This window comes from Nesoenas mayeri (assembly GCF_963082525.1).
Source record: "Nesoenas mayeri genome assembly, chromosome: 2".
Classification (NCBI taxonomy): domain Eukaryota; kingdom Metazoa; phylum Chordata; class Aves; order Columbiformes; family Columbidae; genus Nesoenas; species Nesoenas mayeri.
In genome coordinates, this window is record NC_137543.1 from 152746498 (window position 1) to 152765954 (window position 19457).

Here is a 19457-nt window from a genome sequence, read left to right on the forward strand (position 1 = left end):
GTTCCTAGGAGCTGCAGTTTTTCTTGCTTCGCTATTTGTTTCCCTTCTTCCCTTTTGACACGTGATTTTCCTGACATAAACTGTAGTTTGTGGAAAGACCTGGAGGGTAGTTTTGTATGCGTTGCCCTTCACGAGAAGGGAGAAAACAGTAAGTAATGCAACACCTTTCTGTCGAGAAGCATTGTGCTCACAGCCAGACCACCTGGGCTGTATCCCCTTAATATTTTCCATTTCGAACAGGAACTGTCTCAACGACTGCTTTGCGTTTGGTATTCTGCAGCAGAGATCATCTTGGCACAGGCCTGTACGCAGTCATGAAACAGTTACTTCTTTGTTTACATGATGTAGATGAAGTTAATGGGTACTTTCAGTTGCAGCATGTTAAATAAGGAATTTTACCTAGACTTTAGCTTTACAAAGCCTTACAAGCAGTTTCACAGGCGGTCTTTAACTATTGGTACTCTTAACTCCCGAACTGCTGTTTGCAGTGCAAAACAATTCTATCTCGCCTATTGATTTTTCCCTAGGACATTGTTTATCTTCTTTAGATATAGTTAGAAAAATTCTCCTTGTTTCAAAAATAGTTTACCATTTATCTTTGCATTTTTATGAAGTGACCATAGAAACTAATGGTAGGTGAAAATTGTCATTGTCTATACTACATGTGAAGCGTGCTGCCTTGCTATTTCTTAATATATCTGAACATGAAATAAGATTTTTGTTGACTCCTGTCTTTCATTCAGAATGTTACCAACATGAATGGGCTATATATTTTCTATGTATTGTGGTATCTAAACCCGTCTGTTTATGTCAGTATAAGTGTCCATCCGGAAGGGTCAGCGAGAAGACTTTTCCTATTATACCAGTATCACTAAAGCTTATGTATATGACATTTTTAAGGATTTTTATGCCATCCAATTTAAAAAATAATTAAATATTTTAAGGGCAACAGTGGACAATTAAAGCATGTATTCCTCAGCACTGTGTGGGGCTTTTTGGGAGGCGGGATGAGGGAGGCCCCTCTTGGGCTTGACAGATGTAAAGCAAATGCAAAATACAGTTTAGGGTCCCATGTTTGTCCTTTCTGCCATCCAGTGTGGTAACCTCAGCGTTTTATTTCTGTTCCAGAGAGGCCAAACGCAGTCTCCACCACCCCCAAAACCTCCATCTCCTAGCTTTGAATTGGGTTTATCTAGCTTTCCTCCATTACCCGGAGCTGCTGGCAATTTAAAGACCGAAGACCTTTTTGAAAACAGACTGTCCAGTGTGGTAATAGGAACATCAAAAGAAAGAGTGAGTAGCCACTGTTCGTTTTTATTGGGAAAACAAAAAATTGCATACCTCTTTTTTCAGGTTTGGTGGCTTATACATAGTAAGTATAAGTAGATGTTAGTAACAGTAGAAAATACTCTTTGCTGTTCATAATTGCATCAGACTTTTGATAGTCTGAGGTGAAAAATACGTTATAAATTTTCTTCCTGTTTGCAAGTCAGACTTCTGAGTTGTATATATAGAATACTTTAAAGCAACAGAGACTAACTTTGAAGTACTGAAATTTAAAGAAGCTGCCTATGTAATCTCAGTACACAGGGCATTGTAGCTGGAGCAGGAACTGTTACCAAAACCAGCCGGATCCCAGTGATGGGTTGTCATATTGCTTGTCAAGATAAAAATATGCTAGAATGACTTGGCAACCACTGCTTTCTAGGTGTAGCCAAGATGCAGTTGAAAATTTAATGTTCAGTAGCTGTTCATAGATTTCATTCTTAGAACTGTCTCTACCCTGCCATCTGTGGGTCACAGTATGTTCTTCTCCATCAAGACTCATCTAACCCTGTGCACTAGGGAACAGTCTATAGGCTTTGGAAGTCTATATTGGCTTTTTTTGCTAGCTCTAGTTTAACGTGTGTTTTCCAAGCTGTATCACAACTGAAGAAGTTAACCCCTGGGTATAGCAGTGCAAAGCAGCCTGATGAAACACCAGATGTCTCTCTAGTGTCTCGTCTCTAAAACCAGTCTATTGGAGAAGTGTTTTCTTCCATGCTCGTGCAGCGGGGTTGGGCAGGGAGGGTATTTGCTGGTGCAGAGGAAGCAGCAGGGCATTCTGCACCCCAAGCAGTGGCTGCACAAACAAGCCATCTGTTCTGTCTCCTGCAAGTGGTAACAGGGACAAGTACATTCCAGGGGAGAATGTACCTGCACTTATGGGGAATGTGTAGGACAGTGCCATGATAAGAGCAGTGTTTAACTTACTGTCAGCCGGTACTCCAGATTGTAGTCTGTTCTTGGCCAAGATCTGTTTTTGAAGTATTTTACTTTATTATTTCTGAAGTGGGTTTTGGCTCTCATATTTCAGGGTTTAAATATAATCCCAGCACTTGCTATTGATACCGCAGCTGAAAACCCATTGCTCCTCCCATTACAAGTCTCATACTTTCTTTGCACTGTACTTATTGTAAAGAACTTGTGCTTCTCCCCTGTAAGAGGAAGTCTGAGTATCAGTCAGGCACTGAGGTTTTATGATAGCGTAATGTGCTGTCACGTTGAAAAGCTTCCTTTGATTTCCCAATTTCTTTTTCTGGCTTGCATGAGTTAGTCTGTACCATTGTGTGGAAGAAAGGAATTGCGCTGGCTTTCCTTGTTGGCATTGATAAGGAGTAAGATAACAGCAGCCGGCTCCAAAGAGCGATTGTGTTGTTCTACAAAGGTGTTTGAGTTAACGTTAGAATCTTGCCAGTGTGTACAGGCTGCTTTTCACCTTGATCTCAGCAATTTTTCATGTCATCTGATGCAGAGTTAAAGTGCTGAAGTAGAGTTACACAGTGCTACTCTTGTTTTATAGATGGGTGAGTCCGGTGTACAGACACTGGGCGAACTTAGGGTGTATAATTTCCAGCAGTTGTTATCCAGGCATCATATTTTTATGCTCTTTTTGCAGTGCTCTTCTAGATGTAGTTCTGGGGAATGGCAGATGTTGACCATCCCACATTTTCTAACTAAGAAGCTGCAGTGCTGTCAGATTGGGGTTGAGTGTTTTGGTCTAGGAACAGCACTGGCACGTCTGACTTGCCGCTATTCACACTTAACCATGTACCTACAAGATTTGATGAACTTGGGCAGGAATGCTCAGCAAGTTGTAATTTCAAGCCTTTGCACAAACTATTGTAGTGAGTGAAACTATAGAAGCTGTTCTTTTACTTCTAAACATCCACCTATGGGTGTTTAGGCTTAGATCTACTGCAACAATCTATTTAAATTTTATTTAAAACAGCGTCATCAAATACCTTTTTCTAACAGTGCCCACAAATGTCATGTTTTATGACCTTGGAGTGGTGGCCGGGCTGGGGGAAGGGGGTGATCATCTTGTTCCTTCTGTGCTGTGTTTTCCCATTGCTCTCCCTTCTGCTAACCAGGATCTGTTCTGGTTCTGCAGTTAGGCCAGGAGCAATACAAAGAACACAGCACTTTAAAAAGTAAACAAAATGGTTATAAATGTCAGAAGTATGGTTTGCAGAAAACAAAATCATCGTCCTCTTTTCTTATTTTGTGACAATTTAAATTCATGCCTGCTTTTTGAACCCATTTGACCTTTATCTGGAAGCAAAGTATCATTTGGCACTAGCAGAATCTTTTAAGGGCTATGGAAAAAGCGTCTTGCTTGGTAGCAGATCACGCTATAGCATAAGAAAGAGACTTTTAAATAATGGTCATTATCCTAGTTTTTTGTTGTTTTTGGTTTTTTGGTTTGTGGTTTTTTTTTTTTTTTAAGGTTAGGTTTAGCTATTGGGATGATGCAGAGTTAGAGCTTTGAAGAGAACAGTCCTTAATGCATAGCTCTAGGAGTCTATGGTTATGTGAACAGGTGCAAACTCTACTTTGTCACCAGCAGGTGCAAAATTTGGAAAGAAGTGATTTTTGTCATCCAGACACATCCCAAGGGGACCTGAACTTCCTGCTTTTTGAGAAGGAGCCACAGTGGAATTTATTTGTCCATGTTTCTAAATAATTGTGAAAGAAAAAGCTTGTTGCAATACATGTATTGGATTCTTCTGTATCTTCCTATCGTTAATTTACCCTGAGAAATCAACTTGTAAACTGTTTCCTGATTGTTTTAATTTTCAGGCAAACCATATTAATTGGATATTATGATTGCCCTTCTTTGCCTTTTTTCTTCCTCCTTCAGAACATTAATGTAGATGCAAGTACAAACACTATTCCATCAGGAATTCCTCGAGAGCCTGTGTTGCCAGTTTCTTCTACATTGCCCAGGACATTTGAAAGGTCTCCTTCGCCATCCCAGTCTTCTGAGTAAGCACTTCATCATATGGCTATAATTATTCTACTCTGAATCATATTTGCATTTTCTATCATCAGAAGGCTAGGTGGAACACTGTAAATAGCTATTAAAGGAAAGATGTTGTATCCTGTACTTGTAGTAAAGGTAATAAAGCTTTATTTCTGAACAAAATCATAATAGTGAGTCAGTCTTAATAGTCATTTATCAGACAAATGTTCAGTGTTATGTTTTAGTCTCTGTAAGTGCTTAGAAGTTTAATACCTTCCTGTCCTGTATTTAGATAGCCTTGAAGTATAGAGAATAAGCCCACAATCCTGTGGGTAGTACTGTTGTCTGTACAGTAAGGAAGGTTTTCAATAAGGCTTTATTTGGAACCTGCAAGTCAAATTGAGGTGTTTGAGTAAGAGGAGTAAGATAACCGAATAACCAAATGCTATCAGAACATCACAAATTACAGGTAGTGTCAAGTTCACGTGAATATCTTTTTAAATATTTAATAGTGATTTTAAATGCAATGCTGGTCATAATGTGCTAGGCCAATTATAGCTCTAACTTCTTAGAGTCATACTCAAAGTTTTAGACCCATTGTTAATTAGATAACTCATCTGTCCTGAAGTTTCACTTGTCATGAGCTTTGCTTCCTGTTGGATGCTTACAGGGACTCCAAGGTTGTGGAAAAACCGCAGCGAGAGACACAGAGCACAGAAACGCTTTCTTCTTCCACACTCAGTACTGCATGTAAATCGGTACAAGTCAACGGGGCTGCCACAGTAAGTGACCCTGTTACTTCAGTTTCTCTCAATAATTCAGTTTGATGCATTTAACAGAATGTTGCTTCCATTGCAACCCAGTGTTGCTGAATCATGTGAACCCAGCATCCTTGTTTATCCTTAAGTTGCATGTTGGTGGCATCGTGATTACTTGTATGATACAATTAACAGTGCAAAAGTGTGCAAGATAACTTGGTGAATGATGGCTCTTCATATGAATTCCCTTCTTGGTAGTATCCTTGAGGTAGAAGCATTAGTGTGTATGTTGATACTTAAACCAGAGTATACATTGTCTTTCAGCCGTTGCGGACTTTTGCTTGAATTGGGAGTATTTTGCCCTGTCACAGTACCTCATTTTTATGTCACACTGTTGCACATTTTACCTTTGTCTTGAACCTTATTGTCTGTGCAGCTTCTGTAAACTTTATACTTATGCCCTCATCTGCCTATTTTAGTGCGGCAGTCTTTTGGGACCAAGACTTTTAACTTTTTTCTTCATAGAAGTAAATGACTTTTTGGCAGGCCGCCTTGTTTAACTGTCTTGTTTGCTTCCAATTTCACAGGAACTGCGAAAACCTAGTTATGCGGAAATTTGCCAGAGAACAACTAAGGATCCTCCTACATTGCAACCCCAGAAAGAACAGAAGCCAAACAGTGTAGCATGTGGGAAAGAAGAAAGAAAGCCCACAGAAACAATAGAGAAAAACAGAGAACCTCCTCCTGCAAAGTCCCATCCTGGACAACCCAAAGACCAGAGGAGGCAGTCAGGGCGCAGATCGTCCCCTCCAGCTGTTGGCAAACGCGTCAATAAAGAACAGAATACCCCTCCAAAATCTCCTCAGTGAAACCAACACCTGGGAGGGGTTTGAAGAGAGGTCTGCTTCCCACAAATTAAACCCATGTTCCCACTAAGATACCTGAGAATGAGTTGCTGGTTAGGAGCTTGCAGTGATATTAGGCATGTAACAATGCCTGTAAGTTATTTTTCTGTGAAATACTTTTTCCCTTCTTGAACAAACATTCTATTTTTTCTGGATATTTCTGGATAGTTGTTCTAAACCTTACATTTAGGTTGGTGCTTAATTGGAGGTGAAGCTTAGTGTGATTATTTTTTTTTTTTCAAGATGTAAAATATTTGTCTTTAAACAAATCAACTTTTTATTAAGCCTCTCCGTGGCTGTGTGAGTGCAAGCTCTGTACAGTGAGTTTTTTCTAAACTGTTAAGCAGAAATGTGCTGCTGCAATATTTTTAATAAACTGGTCTGAAAGTACATATCTAAAGTGTCCAAAAGACTGATAACGGCAGCTAGTGTGTAGAGTGCAAGGAAGTAGATATATTTTATTAATTAGTATGTGACCTTGGAGATTTTTTTTTATTGGGCTGCTGTACTAAGTGTCAGCAAATGAACTTGCACTTTTAGGTTAAATAAGTAGTTGTTTCTAGCGTTTTTAAAAATTTACTCTTTTTTTGATGTTTTGCACACACACAACGAATCCGACGGAGCACCATAGCAGTCTTTCTGAAATATTTTCTTTTTTGACTTACTGCAAGCAAGTAACCATCTTCTCACTCCAGAATAAAACTGATGTTATAATTTGCAAACACAAAGCACATTGTGAATAGAAAGAATTAAGTCTGTGAGCTTCTCTGGTGGCGAAGCCTGTTAGTGGGTGTTATCAGGAGAAAGCGCCGTCGCCTTCTTGTGATAACCTGAGCTTCCCTGTGCTTGTAAGGGAGTTAACTGAGTCAGCGCTGTATGTTCTGGTGACCCCTGTGCTCTCTGTAGACTTTTGGGTTTGTTTTTTTGTTTAACTCTGCCCCAAGTGCTCTTTGCAAGAGTTCATATCTTAGCCTCGTGTTGACGTCTTCCTGTAACTACAAGCATTGGCATACGGATTTAAATTTTCTCAAGACGTGAGATAATGGTGTTTGTTTTGTGTGGCAGAGGAAGAGATCCCTGATATTTACCTCTGGGATGAGGTTTCTCACACTTATTTACTTTAGAAGTGATGCGCTTTCTGAAGGACAAGGATGCACTAAATTAGCAAGTTTCTAATAAAGTTGAATATAAATTATTTTTGTTTTAAAATGCCTAAAGGTTTTCTTTAAGTGTTTAAACTGCAGGAAGTTCAAACAAAACTCATTCCTGCTGACTATGACAGTACAGTTTATTCCACAAAAATGTTTATTTAAACAACTGATTTTTTTAAAGAGTTATTTCCATCCAATATTTAAAGACTTGAATTTTATTTAAACTTGAAAATGACTTTGCCTTAACTTTTGTACAAGACAGCTTAGAGTTAATGAGGTCTGACCCCATGGAGGGTTAGCGTGAGTGGGATACAGAATTACTCAGTTACAGTATGTATCTATTGTCACTGGTCTTACTGGGTAAACATACTGTAGTACAGGAACTAGCAGCAGTTTTTGTAATATACCTTAAAGATCTTAAACAGTTGATCTTTTTCAGATTGTTGAAAAACCTGTAAATGCAAATAGTCAATACTGTATTAAATATGTGCACTTGGAAGTGTGTGCTTTGCTTGTACAGTTGTAAATAATCAGAACATATAAAAAAGGTACCCTAAAGAAAAAAATCTGATAAAAATTATTGATATTATAAATGTTGCTGTTGAGCTGGATGTAGATAAACTAAATGTTGTGGTTTGAATATTACTTTAATTTGTTGTTTTTTCTTTTTCTTATTTTATTCTGGTGTGCTGAACTGACTCTGCCTCTTCACTGCAAAAGGGAAATGGAACGAAAGTCTTATTTGAAAGCCCTCAAATGTTTTCTTAAGTCTCTCTAAAAACAAGCGATTTAACCAATTCAGAAGTGTTTTGCGATGTAAATAGACAATTTCAGCAGTCAAACTGTAATTTTAAGACAATAAAATCAAACTTAATTGGAAAAAAAAATTAGACTGCTACAAAGTATACACTGAAGCTTCTTTGCCTGCTCTCAAGAATATCAGTGCTTTCCTTAGTGTATGATTCCTAGAACTGTAAAGTAATTATAGAAGTTGACTCCTGATAAATTTCTTATTACAGGCATCAATTGGTAACGAGTTGACCTTTTAAATCGGGCCTGTTGTATGCTGCGGAATTGGGCAAAACCAGGGCACGCTGGAATCCGTTGATATTCCTTGTTTAAAAAGCTCACTCTTTGAATGCTGCGGGAGGAGACAGGACTCTGACAACACCACCAAAACTGCTCGCCTGGTTCTGTCCTTTGGATTTTTGACACGCTTCTCCTTTCCCCGGCGGCAGTGAAACCGGTAGCTCGCGCTGTGTATGGTTTGGGCCGGCTGTGCGATTTCGTTGTGTTTGTCTGCTGCAAGTGAAGGGCTTGAGCAGCCACCATGGGCTGCCCAGCGGGTCCTCATGGCTGCTCAGGACACCCAGCGGGTCCTCACAGCCGCTCAGGCCGCCCTGTGGGACTTGAGGGGACGTGTCTGTTCTTCTCATGTGCTCTGCTGCCATTCGTGCTGGGTCGAGACACTGTCACTACTGCCTACCCAGCAACAGTCTGTTGCATCCAAAGTTTAACCTCTCCTCTGATGTGGTTTTTATAGCTTTTTTTTTAAAAAAAAGAAAAAAGTGACACGCCGAGTAGCTGTGTAATGTACTACAACTCCTTACTGCATTTTACTTTTATTTCTTCCACTCAATGACAAAATGGAGTTTTCGGAGTAGAGTTGTGAAGTTGCATGCAGACTGTTGCTATGATACCTAGAGAGATTATAATGTGGCTTTTAAAATGAAAAACCTCCCGAAAAGCAGTAGCTGAGTTAAAGACTCAGGGATACAGTAACTGAAACTGGCGTTTTTACCTTGTGGGATTGTGTGGTGATGCTTTTCCTTTTGAAAACAAGTCAAAAAATGGGATCTGAGACTCTTCTTCCAGGATTTAAAAAAAAATAATAAAGAAATAAAAAGTTTGCTTTTAAAACTTGTTGTTTCAGGTCAGTCCCCCTCCATGACGCTGTCATTTGGCCACCTCAAAATCTGTGGAACGGTTTGGTTTGGTTGATGTTGTTTTTTGCGTTGCTGCATTTATCCTGCAAAGACTTGAGCAGCTGGCACAGCGAGTCCCTGTGGATGCGGTGCAGTGTGTATGGGCAGCGGCACCGGCCCTGCGGCCGGGTCACCCGCTCTGCGTCCTCCTGCACTAATCGCAGCAGACAATCCCAGATCTCTGAGGAGACCCAGCAGCTGCCGGGTCGTGAAACACGAGTGTAACAGGGGAGCCTTCTTGAGGGTTTTTGTTTTTGTTCTTCTTCCATTAAGACTGGAATCAAGCTTACATGTAAACTATCAGTAATTTAAGTTTCCTTTTGTGTCATAAAATGTAAAACTGTCTAATTTGAAAAAAAAAAAATATGTAGGTTATGAAAAATAAAGATTTAGGCACTGTTGAATTCCTGATTTTTTTAATTAAACCTTTCTTCAGCAGTATTTTTCATTACCTTTTGTCTTTCGCTCCCATTTTTGGAAATTGTATATTTCTAATTTTGGGGAAAAAAAAACCACAACAACTTAGCTTTACTCTTCAGCAGAGCTGTTGTAACCATCACCTCAGGTTCTGTAGCAGCAGCAAGAACGCCTATAATATAGCTCTGAAGGCAGCAATATCTGTTGCCATTAGGTAACTATGACTGGTTAACTTTAAACGAAGCTCATGTGATGTTTTGGTTACTAGAGGGTATCTTCATTAGCAGTTTCCTCAAATTACTCAATAAGGTCTTGATTTGGTCTCAAATGTGGGTTTAAAGCTTGGGTTAGCGCTCTGGCTGCATGGCTCTTCAGTCCATGGGTTGTTTTTGGTTTTGTCTGGTTTTAGAAGTTCTGGTCATGCCCCTAGGGAAGAATAGCTGCTGGGGTGGCCTTCCTCCAAGTAAAAATATCTATTCTAGAAATACTTTAAGCTATTTTTTTTAGGTTTGTCTCTCATTCAACTTTACTGACCAAGTTTAACGAAGGGTATAAGCACGGAGGTGTTACCAACTCCTGTGTTCTGCAAGGATCTGGGCAAGTGTTGCAGTGTTGTTCTCCATGCTGGATGCTGTGTGAGCTGCTTCATTTCCCGCACAGTCGGCTTGACAGAGCCGTGCGTGCTGGGCACCGCTGGTATCTCCGTGCTGGAGAAGCTTGGTGTGTCTGTTACACACACCAATGCTTTGGTGGTGATGTGGGGTACAAGCAGTTGAAGGTGACGAGTTTTCACAGCAGCATGGAGTATCCTGTTCTGCACTTGGAACTCAGTTTTCTATTACTTAACGTGTAAAAATGCCGAAAAATGTGTCAGCAGTGTTGCTATAATCCTTGTGTGGCTCTTCAGGACCACCTCAGCTTTGGCAGAAATTGGGGATTTATTTGTTCATGCAACAAAATTGAGCAGAGTCCCCATTGTGCTAGTTTTCCCCAATACAAAGTGACGTTTGATGATGGCTGCACTGACCTTCATGTTGAACAAATTGTTTCATTTCCTCATGGGCATGAGAAGAACGAGCGAATATGGGATATTAGATGCAGTTGAGTATCCAGACATTACCTACTGCCGCAGAAACTGTCTCATTGCATTTTGATCCTACGGCTTCTTCAGAATAAAAAAGATTTTATGAAGTTTAAGTTTTCTAATATGCTTTTACTTCACAAACCTGGAAGTTAAACCATCCTATTCCATTGGTTATCATGGCTGGGCTTTCATCAGTGCAACCGCTTAAGTCAGGAAGTGGAAAGTAACCAAGAAAGGGGTTTGGGAATAGGTGAGAGGCTGTTGTACCATCAGCAGAACGGAGGAAGGTGCAGGAATACACAGCTGCTGCTCAGATGGGACTGGTGTAGTTGGGCATGGTCCTGGCAGGGGCTAATTACATCCGCTGAAGCCAACTGAGTGTTTGTACCATTAGCTTATGACAGATGGAAAGTAAAAGGTCTTGGCTTAATCAGAGCCTTGCTTGTGCTTACGTGTATGTTGTGTTCTCCCAGCTCAGGTGAATATGGATCAGCTCATTAAGCTGGCTTGGTCATTTTTGAGCCTGATTTTCACAATGGAAAGAAGGATCTTTTTATTTCTTTAGCCTTTTTGGTTATTCTTGCATACAAGCTATGAATGTGCGAAGTTTTAAATATGTCCCACAGTGATAGACTACGAGAAGTCTTTGTGCAACTGCTTTGGGAGCTGTTCACCATTTTGCAAAATGGAGGGCAAAATGTGTATGTGCTGGGGGAAGTCTTAAGATAAACTTGCTTCCAATCTCTTACATTTTTATCAGTTTGAAGAGTGAATTGCTGTGTGTGCTTGTTAGTGTGGAAACCATCCTGCAGTCTGAGAGCTTTACATCCCAGTTATTGCAGGCAGACGGTCATCTGCAGAGCAGTAAATCTACCATGGGAAGCATGCTTTGAGTAAAGAAGGATAAATGGATTAATATAGAGTTGTAAAACATATCAAAGATGGGAACCTCTGTGAAATCCACATGGATGGAATCACTGTTACCTAATAAAATGTCTCCAACGTCTTCCAAAACTGGAGCCAAAGTTATATGTACACTCTGCTTGCAGTGTGACATGATAGCCCAGGCAGAACATGTACACGCGTTCCAGCAGGTCCAGCCTAGCTGACTGCCTCATCTCCGAGGCTGAGCCTTTCCCAGTAGCTGCAGTTCCTAGGCAAGACCACATGTGAGAAACCTTCATCGCTATTCCATTTTGTCTCTGACTTCTTGCTCAGCCTGGGCTTGTGAAGTCAGCAAGCGGCTGGTGCAGCAGAGACAGCTCTGGGTGTTGCAGTGGTCCATGGGTCCCGCCAGCTACCTCCAAGCATGGCAGCGGCCAGTAAGTCCCACCAGCCAGCCCTGAGTGGCAGTGGCTCATGGGTCCCACCAGCTATCTCTGAGCATGACAGTGGGCCATGGGTCCCACTAGCCAGCTCTGAGTGCGGCAGTGGCCCATGGGTCCCACCAGCCAGCCCTGGGAGGGCTGCAGGATGTGCTGCGCAGTGGGACCAGAGGTTTGGAGATGGGCAGTTAAATGGACTCTCTAGGGGAAGAGGTCTGTTTCCTAAGTGATGTGTTATCTGGCCAGCCTTGCCTATGCAGTCTCTTACTCCTCTGCGAGGAGGAACGTGATTTCTGTCTTGTTTCCCTTTAGAAATAGAATGTATGAGATTTTTAGTCATTTTTTTCTCTTCTCATATATTCTCCTCCTTCTCTCTCCGGTGATTCAGTGCTCTCATTCTTGAGAGCTGCATCACTTGTGGAAGGTGGCAGCTGTTGATCCCTGCTCTTAAGAATTATCCCTATTTTCAGAGATACAATAGGCTCAGCATTTTGAAACATTTCAGTTTGCTGGAGGGGTTTTTTTGTCCAACTTATTAAAGCAAAGTTGGTACTCAAAAGAGGATTATCTTGATATGTGTCAATTCTTAGGCTCTAGGTTCCCAAACTGTAATGTATACAATAAACTCAAAAAATTATGCTCTATCCTTGAGTATTTATAGCTGTTGCTGGATTTATGGTGTTTGTCTGACACTAAAGTTTTTAATTTCTATGTTTGCTGGAATCTGTATACTTCCTACATACCAGCAAATGCTAATTCCATCTTCTCAGATATGACTAAGTTCCTATTTGATGCATTTTTAACTGTATTTCAAAGCCATCAATAAGTTTATGACAAAGGTGAAATCTTCTAAAGAACATATTAAATAGCTTGTTTTAAAGCATCTAAATTCAATGTTCAAATCTGAATAACAGCTTAAATTTCTACTGAAAATGGTAACGTTTCCCAGTAATATTTCCCCAAATTCCATTCAGCTGTTCCACTTGAATGTCAAAATGGAAGCTGAGTTACTTGCGTAACTAGTCCAACTTCTGACTATTGACCATTTTATAACATTTACTATTATCATCCTTCTAGGAACATGAGTAGCATAAAACCATGTCCTGGGTAGGCAGGGCCAAAGACTGGTAGAAGATGCCAGTGCTTTATGGCAGCACATGGGACCTGCCACTGTCATTACTGAAGAAATACCAAGCAGTTGTAAAGTCTTGTAGTGTGATGTGGTGTTTACACGCAGATGGGATCTCCCCGTACCTTCCAAGTTCTCTGAGCACGTCCTGCCACAGGATACACTTGTCTGTGGGTCCTCAGGCCACGGGCAATCCTGGTGATTCAGCAGCACGAACGATGTGCTCCACAACCACCTTGACACATTTGGCAGTGTTTCCAGGGACATCTCAATGTTTTCTGGCTTGATTCCGGTTCTGTATGAATTGCTGGTTTAAAAATAGATAAAAGGTGCTGTCTGGTAAGCAGAAACAAAGCAAAGTGCAGGGGAAAACATGCGCTTTGCACCATGAAGAGAATGGCGGGCTTAGCGAGGTGGCTGTAGGGTCTTCTTAAGTTTTGTGGAGACTTGAGCACCATGACTAAAGAGGCTTCTCCACTGAGATGTACCAAAAGCTTTGCTGGTGTCCTCTTCTTACAATATCTTCCCATTCCTTACCCACAGCTGCCAACTCAGACTGAGCTCAGCATGGTGAAAACTCCCAAGCAAATGACACTAGAATTGCCTCGTAAGCAGCTAAATGGGAGATTGTGTTAGGCTGTTGTCCGCTAATACTGCATCAAAGAGCAAGGAATGTGTATATAATACGCAGAAATTAAGTTATAAACTACTAGGCAGTGGTTGGGACTCAGCTTGCAGATGTATTATACATAAATTGAATTGTCTGTTTAGCCTGTGGAGATTGGATCAATAGGCAATGGAGCCTGGAAAGCTGTTCATCTGCATCCTGATCAGCTCAGTTTTGATCCTGCATCTTGAGTTGCTCTTCAGGCTTCACTGAAATATGAGGAAATGCTGGTACGCAGCTTATATAGACACCTATTTCTGGATGTCTTGATCTGTGAACTCAATTCCATACATGAATATGGCCAACTGATACAGTTCTTTATTAATAGTCTGTGCTTGGAAGTAGCTGCAACTCAGAGCACGTTTTTGGATTTGCTATTAAATCTTTTCCTAGACACCGTAAAAACTACAGAATTGTAGAGTAATCCCAGTCTGAAGAGATCTAATGAGGTCTTTGATGCAGCATCTCGCTCAAAGCAATCGGAGCAGGTTTTTCAGGGCATTGTCCTGTTGGGTCTTGAAAACCTCCGAGGATGGAGACCACACAACCCCTCTGGGCAGTCTGCTCCAATGTTCGACTGTCCTCATGGCAATGTCTGTGGCAGATGCATTCCTTCCCCACCCCAGATCGAGAGAAACTTCTAGGCCGATGGACACCTCTGGTCATGCACACACCCACTGATCAACAGACAGGGCCTTGGACCATTGAGACACCTTGGTTGAGAGGAGTTTCTGGACAACTACCATAAATGGCCACAGCTCAGATTCAACTAGGGTATAAATGGAGCCCGCTGGAAACCCCTGTGAGTTGGTCTCCTCAGAGCAGTGGGTCTGTGGTTGAAGACTCTCCTCTTAGAGTGGCCAGCTAAAGGACATTCTTAGGGGACTGAAGATACCTCACGGACTTGGTAAATGATCTGGGTACCTGTAAGAGTCCTCACTTTGACACAGAGTGGGAAAATGTGCATTTCGAATCATTACTCTAGAGTTTTGGGATCTGATCCCCTTGAAACTTGTGTCAGCTGTGTGGTAATTGAACTCCTAACCGGTATGTGAATAAGTTTGGACAAATCCCGTTTGTAGTCGGTTTCTGTTAAGCAGCTTTGGATAGAATAAAGTTTGTTCAGAGCTTGTGGCTTGCCTAAATGGACTTTTGGGGTGCCTCTGTGACAATGTCCTTCTCCTTAAATGTCCTTGTCCTCCTTAAATCCCTGTGCCTGTTCTCTCTCATCCTCCTTCTGCTCTGCCGTAGAGGGCCCAGATCTGCTTTCTGGATGGCTCCCCATACATACCCAGAGCTGAGATAGGTGTCCCCAAACCCACCCCATCTCCAGACTGACCAGACCCAGCTCCTTCAGCCTCTCTGCCCAGGGCGAGTGCTCCAGCCCCACCACCACCTTGGTGATCTTCTCTGAACTGTCTCCAGCTTGCTGGTGCTTTATTGGGAGCCCAAAACTGGACTCAATACTCCAGCTGCAGTCTGCCTTCTAGTACTTTTCCACACAAAGGAAAATAATTCTAGATGTCCTTTGCCTAACGAGATTCAGAAAATTTCTGAAACTTCCTTCTTCTAAGAGGTGGTGGAACACTTAACAAAGTCCAGTGAGGCCCAGTGGTTGCTTATGACCCCGATCACCACTTCTCAGAGTTGGTGTGGCTTTTTGTTGTATTTGCTTGTTTTTCCTGTACCTAGTGGCTGCTATTACGAGACAACAGATTTTTTACAGTATGGATTGACATCTTAGTGTAATAGGGAAAAAAAAAATTCCAGAAGGGCTTCCAGGAAATGAATCTATTACCTTGCTTTTGTTCCCTCCATACCAGATTATTTATTAATGTTTCTTTTGTTTTGATGACGGGAACTACCTTCCCAAGCAATCTAGTCTGGTGTTGTCCTGTCCTTACCCCTGTCCCCCTCCAGCCAGGCAGCTCTTCTCCCTGCTCCTGTGGGACGCAGGGAAGGACTCTGAGCTGGGCATGAGCTGGGACAAAGGACATTTGTAATGTTTACAAATATATAAAGGGTGAGTGTCGTGAGGATGGAGCCAGGTTCTTCTCAATGACAACCAATGATAGGACAAGGGGCAATGGGTTCAAACTGGAACACAAGAGATTCCACTTAAATTTGAGAAGAAACTTCTCAGTGAGGGTGCCAGAGCCTGGAACAGGCTGCCCAGGGGGGTTGTGGAGTCTCCTTCTCTGGAGACATTCAAACCTGCCTGGACACCTTCCTGTGTAACCTCATCTGGGTGTTCCTGCTCTGGTGGGGGTATTGGACTGGATGATCTTTTGAGGTCCCTTCCAATCCCTGACATTCTGTGATTCTGTGACAGGAGGGACAGGGAAGGGACAGGGAGGTTGCAGAGGCCACTCATGGTGCCGACCTGCTGCCCCGCCAGCTCCTGCCATCCGCAGAAACGAGTGCGTGTTGGTGCGTGTCTCTCCCAGCCAGAGCTGGCTCAAGTGGGATGCTTTGCTGACATTGAAGCAAGAGGGTCATTCCCTGCTGGAATTTTGAAATGCAGTTTATGAAAAACAATGTTGTAGTAGTGCTGATTCGCATTTCAGTTGCTGTTTAATCTGGTCAAAGAGAAGCAGCAGCGAACTCGTACAACATGATTTGTGGTTTCTTTAGTGTTTTGGCACTTATTTCAGACGTACATATTGTAAAACCCAAAGACCATATCTCTTCAACCTTAAGAGTGACTTTTGGCCAAAGATGTATCGTACTAAACTAATACTCTGAATGCTTTTTTGACTGCATCTGAGAATACTTTGCTAGATGGAGCAGTTGCTTTCTCAAAGTGTTCTTCTTCAAGGACTAGGAAATTAGCCCTGTCTTATAAATACACTTCTCGTGCATTCAACCATTGACAAATACAGCATAGCCATTCTAAACTAATTTGTCTTAAGCAGGCATCTGATAACTCCATTTATCTGAACTTAGTCATTTGGATGTGGCTCAAGTGTTCAAAGGAAACCATCGGGATGCATCTGCTGTTTCTTGCTCTCAGGACTGGTCTGGGACTGTACGAAAGACGGCTGAGCTAAAATAAGTTTGTATTTAACAGAGAGCACGCGTGGGGTCAGTTGCTGCCTGTTACCTGGTGGTAACCGTGAATCTAAGCCCAGAGGTCTATAGAGAAAGCACTATTCTTTTAGGAGAGTGTTTTTCAAAGGAAATAACCACCAATGTTGCTAAATCAGCTCTCTCTCAACTGGTCTACTTTTGCTTACGTCCATGCTTAAAAAAAGGGATTTGCCAGAGCTAGCATATTGCCATGCCACTTAGGACATATTGATTCTTAACATTACTAAAATGTGGCATTAAATAGTAAATTATCAGTTCCAGTTCTCTTCAGCCATGGGCAATGTGTTTTTCACTAAGCAAGAAATCTGCAGATAAAGATTTGTGGCTTCCTTTTGATATTTTACAGCGTTTAAGAGATTTTCCTATTGGACAAATATTCTTGGCCGTGAACTGCATAGCAGCCTGGCCCAGCAGCCTTCTCCCACTGCTTCCAGTGGGGAGCTCTGCGTGTGGCTTCTCAGTGCTCTTCTCCATGGGAGGCCCAAGTGAACTATCAGCAAGATGTCAGCTGCCACCCAGAGAGATGCTGAAGCCGTTTGTCATTAGTGATAGAAAAAGTCACTTTACGAAGCACTTCACTGCAGTATGTTCTCATGTGTAGATATCTAAACGAACATCATGTATCATGCCGCTGTTAAGGAGACTTAGCCTGTATTGGTGAAGTTTTAGTCATTTTTTACGAAGAAAGCACCAATTCTTTGAAAGGCTGTTTCTACAAATATAAAGAAAATAAGTACTTTGATATATGTTTTTAATGAGTTTGCAGCTATTAGTTTCTCTCGCTCTTTGTTTAAGGAGACAACCGGCTGATTGAGTCTCTCCCCCTCACCTCAGGCTCTGCAGCAGAGGTTAGACCTGTGCTGCTGGGCTTCAGCTTGGGATATTTTCTGCCACCTAGGAGGGAATTTCCAGACCGCTCCAGGCTAACGTTATTTTTGGTGATCTGGACTATAATTAGGCTTTTGAGCAGACTCACTGGGAGATCTGACCTGAGCTAGTAGGAGCAAGGTTTTGCCAGGGCCAAATAAGAGTCCACTGGTTGTGTCTGTGGGGTGAGGAGGCTTTAGACTTCCCCGTGTCTGGTAGCGTCTCTGGAAGGCAGGACTAAAATGGAGACATGTAGGACACCTAGTAGAGGTAGGATTAAGCAAATATCCCAAGGTAGCATCTACTGCTGCTGCCACATGGGTCTGCAGGGCTTGTCCTAGTGGTGTGGGGGCTGCCACGAACAGGAGGTGCCCATTATGCTGCTTTGGGTTTATGTGGGGGATCGGCTTCAGCACAGCTCCCGGCAGCTGTAGCTCTGAGAAGATGAGTTTCATTATTTGCTGAAACAAAACATTTTGGAATTTCAACATCTTTTGTTGAATAGAATTATTTTCTAATTAAACTACGCAAGCTTAAAATGCAAGGTCTATGCATGCAATCTACCTGAATAACTGTATTGTCCTGAAACTTCACAGTCTTTCCAGATTTGGTCATTAAGATCACAGAATCACAGAATCCACTGGGTTGGAAAAGACCTCAGAGATCATCAAGTCCAACCCTTGGTCCAACTCCAGTCCATTCACCAGATCATGGCACTAAGTGCCATGTCCAATCTCAGTTTAAAAACCTCCAGGGATGGTGAGTCCAGCACCTCCCTGGGCAGCCATTCCAATGCCTGACCACCCTTTCTGTAAAGAATTTCTTTCTAATATCCAGCCTAAATTTCCCCTGGCAGAGTTGAAGCCCATGGCCCCTTGTCCTATTGCTGACTGCCTGGGAGAAGAGACCAATCCCCACCTGGCTATAACTTCCCTTCAGGTAGTTACAGAGAGTGATGAGCTCACCTCTAAGCCTCCTCTTCTCCAGACCAAACAACCCCAGCTCCCTCAGCCTCTCCCCACAGATTTCCAAACCTAAGCTGTCCTCTTCTTGTAGAGTTACATGTTTTCATGGTACCAAAAAAAAAAAAAATCAATTAATGCCTTTTTTAAAAAAGTCTGGTTCTTCCCTGATTAGGAATGGTGCACAGAGTGACGAAGGACTTGGTGTGGGAGCTGCTGCCTGCTTGTCCACAGTGTTTATTATACAGCTGATCTAGATCATGCTGGTTCTTTCTGGCCTTCAGGCTACAAATCTCTGCAGGAACATCCCCTGCCTGCACTCTCTCAAGCAGATGGTCAGGCAGATGAAGAGCAGAGATGTGCTACTTCAGCGAGCGCCTTGGTGGTGCCAGAAAATCTTTTTAAAAAGCAAGTTGGAGGAAGGAAAATGTGCAAGAAAAGTGCAACAGAATGGGCTGAAACTTCCCAGCAAGGAGCTCTGTGCTGGAAGGGCAGGTGCGATGGACACCAGGGGGAAGCAGCGAGATCTGCAAACAGTAAATTTGACTCTAATTGAAGGAAAAATTGGAAAGGAGGGAGAAGTGTGACCTGAGGTGTGAAGGGTTGGAATGGTCTCTCTGTGTTGAGCATGTTGTTCATCTCTTGTTGGCATGGGAGCTGGGGAGATTGCACTGCTTCCCTGTGTCAGATGAGGATAACAATATCAGTTGAGAGTCCCTTTAGATACTGTGGCACAAAGGACCTGTGAACACCTCCGACAAGTGTGAATTTTGATTTAATTTGTCACGTGGGAAAATTAGCATGGCACAAGAGGCAGCTGAGAAGAGGGGTG

General features: G+C 42.2%; 1 protein-coding gene across 2 annotated transcripts in view; it reads left to right on the top strand.

The window, feature by feature from the left end:
• LARP4B (La ribonucleoprotein 4B) overlaps window positions 1-9639 on the top strand; it is a 57207-nt gene extending 47568 nt beyond the window's left edge. The window contains exons 14-18 of one of the 2 annotated variants that reach the window (XM_080338983.1): window positions 1129-1293; window positions 4184-4308; window positions 4956-5067; window positions 5631-5942; window positions 8119-9639. In XM_080338983.1, coding sequence (XP_080195109.1) covers window positions 1129-1293; window positions 4184-4308; window positions 4956-5067; window positions 5631-5912 — 684 coding nt within the window. In that variant the 3' untranslated portion in view covers window positions 5913-5942; window positions 8119-9639. Of the gene's footprint in view, window positions 1-1128; window positions 1294-4183; window positions 4309-4955; window positions 5068-5630 lie in introns of both variants that reach the window. The other variant, XM_080338982.1, reaches the window with a different exon arrangement.
• The last annotated feature ends 9818 nt before the right edge of the window (window positions 9640-19457 follow it).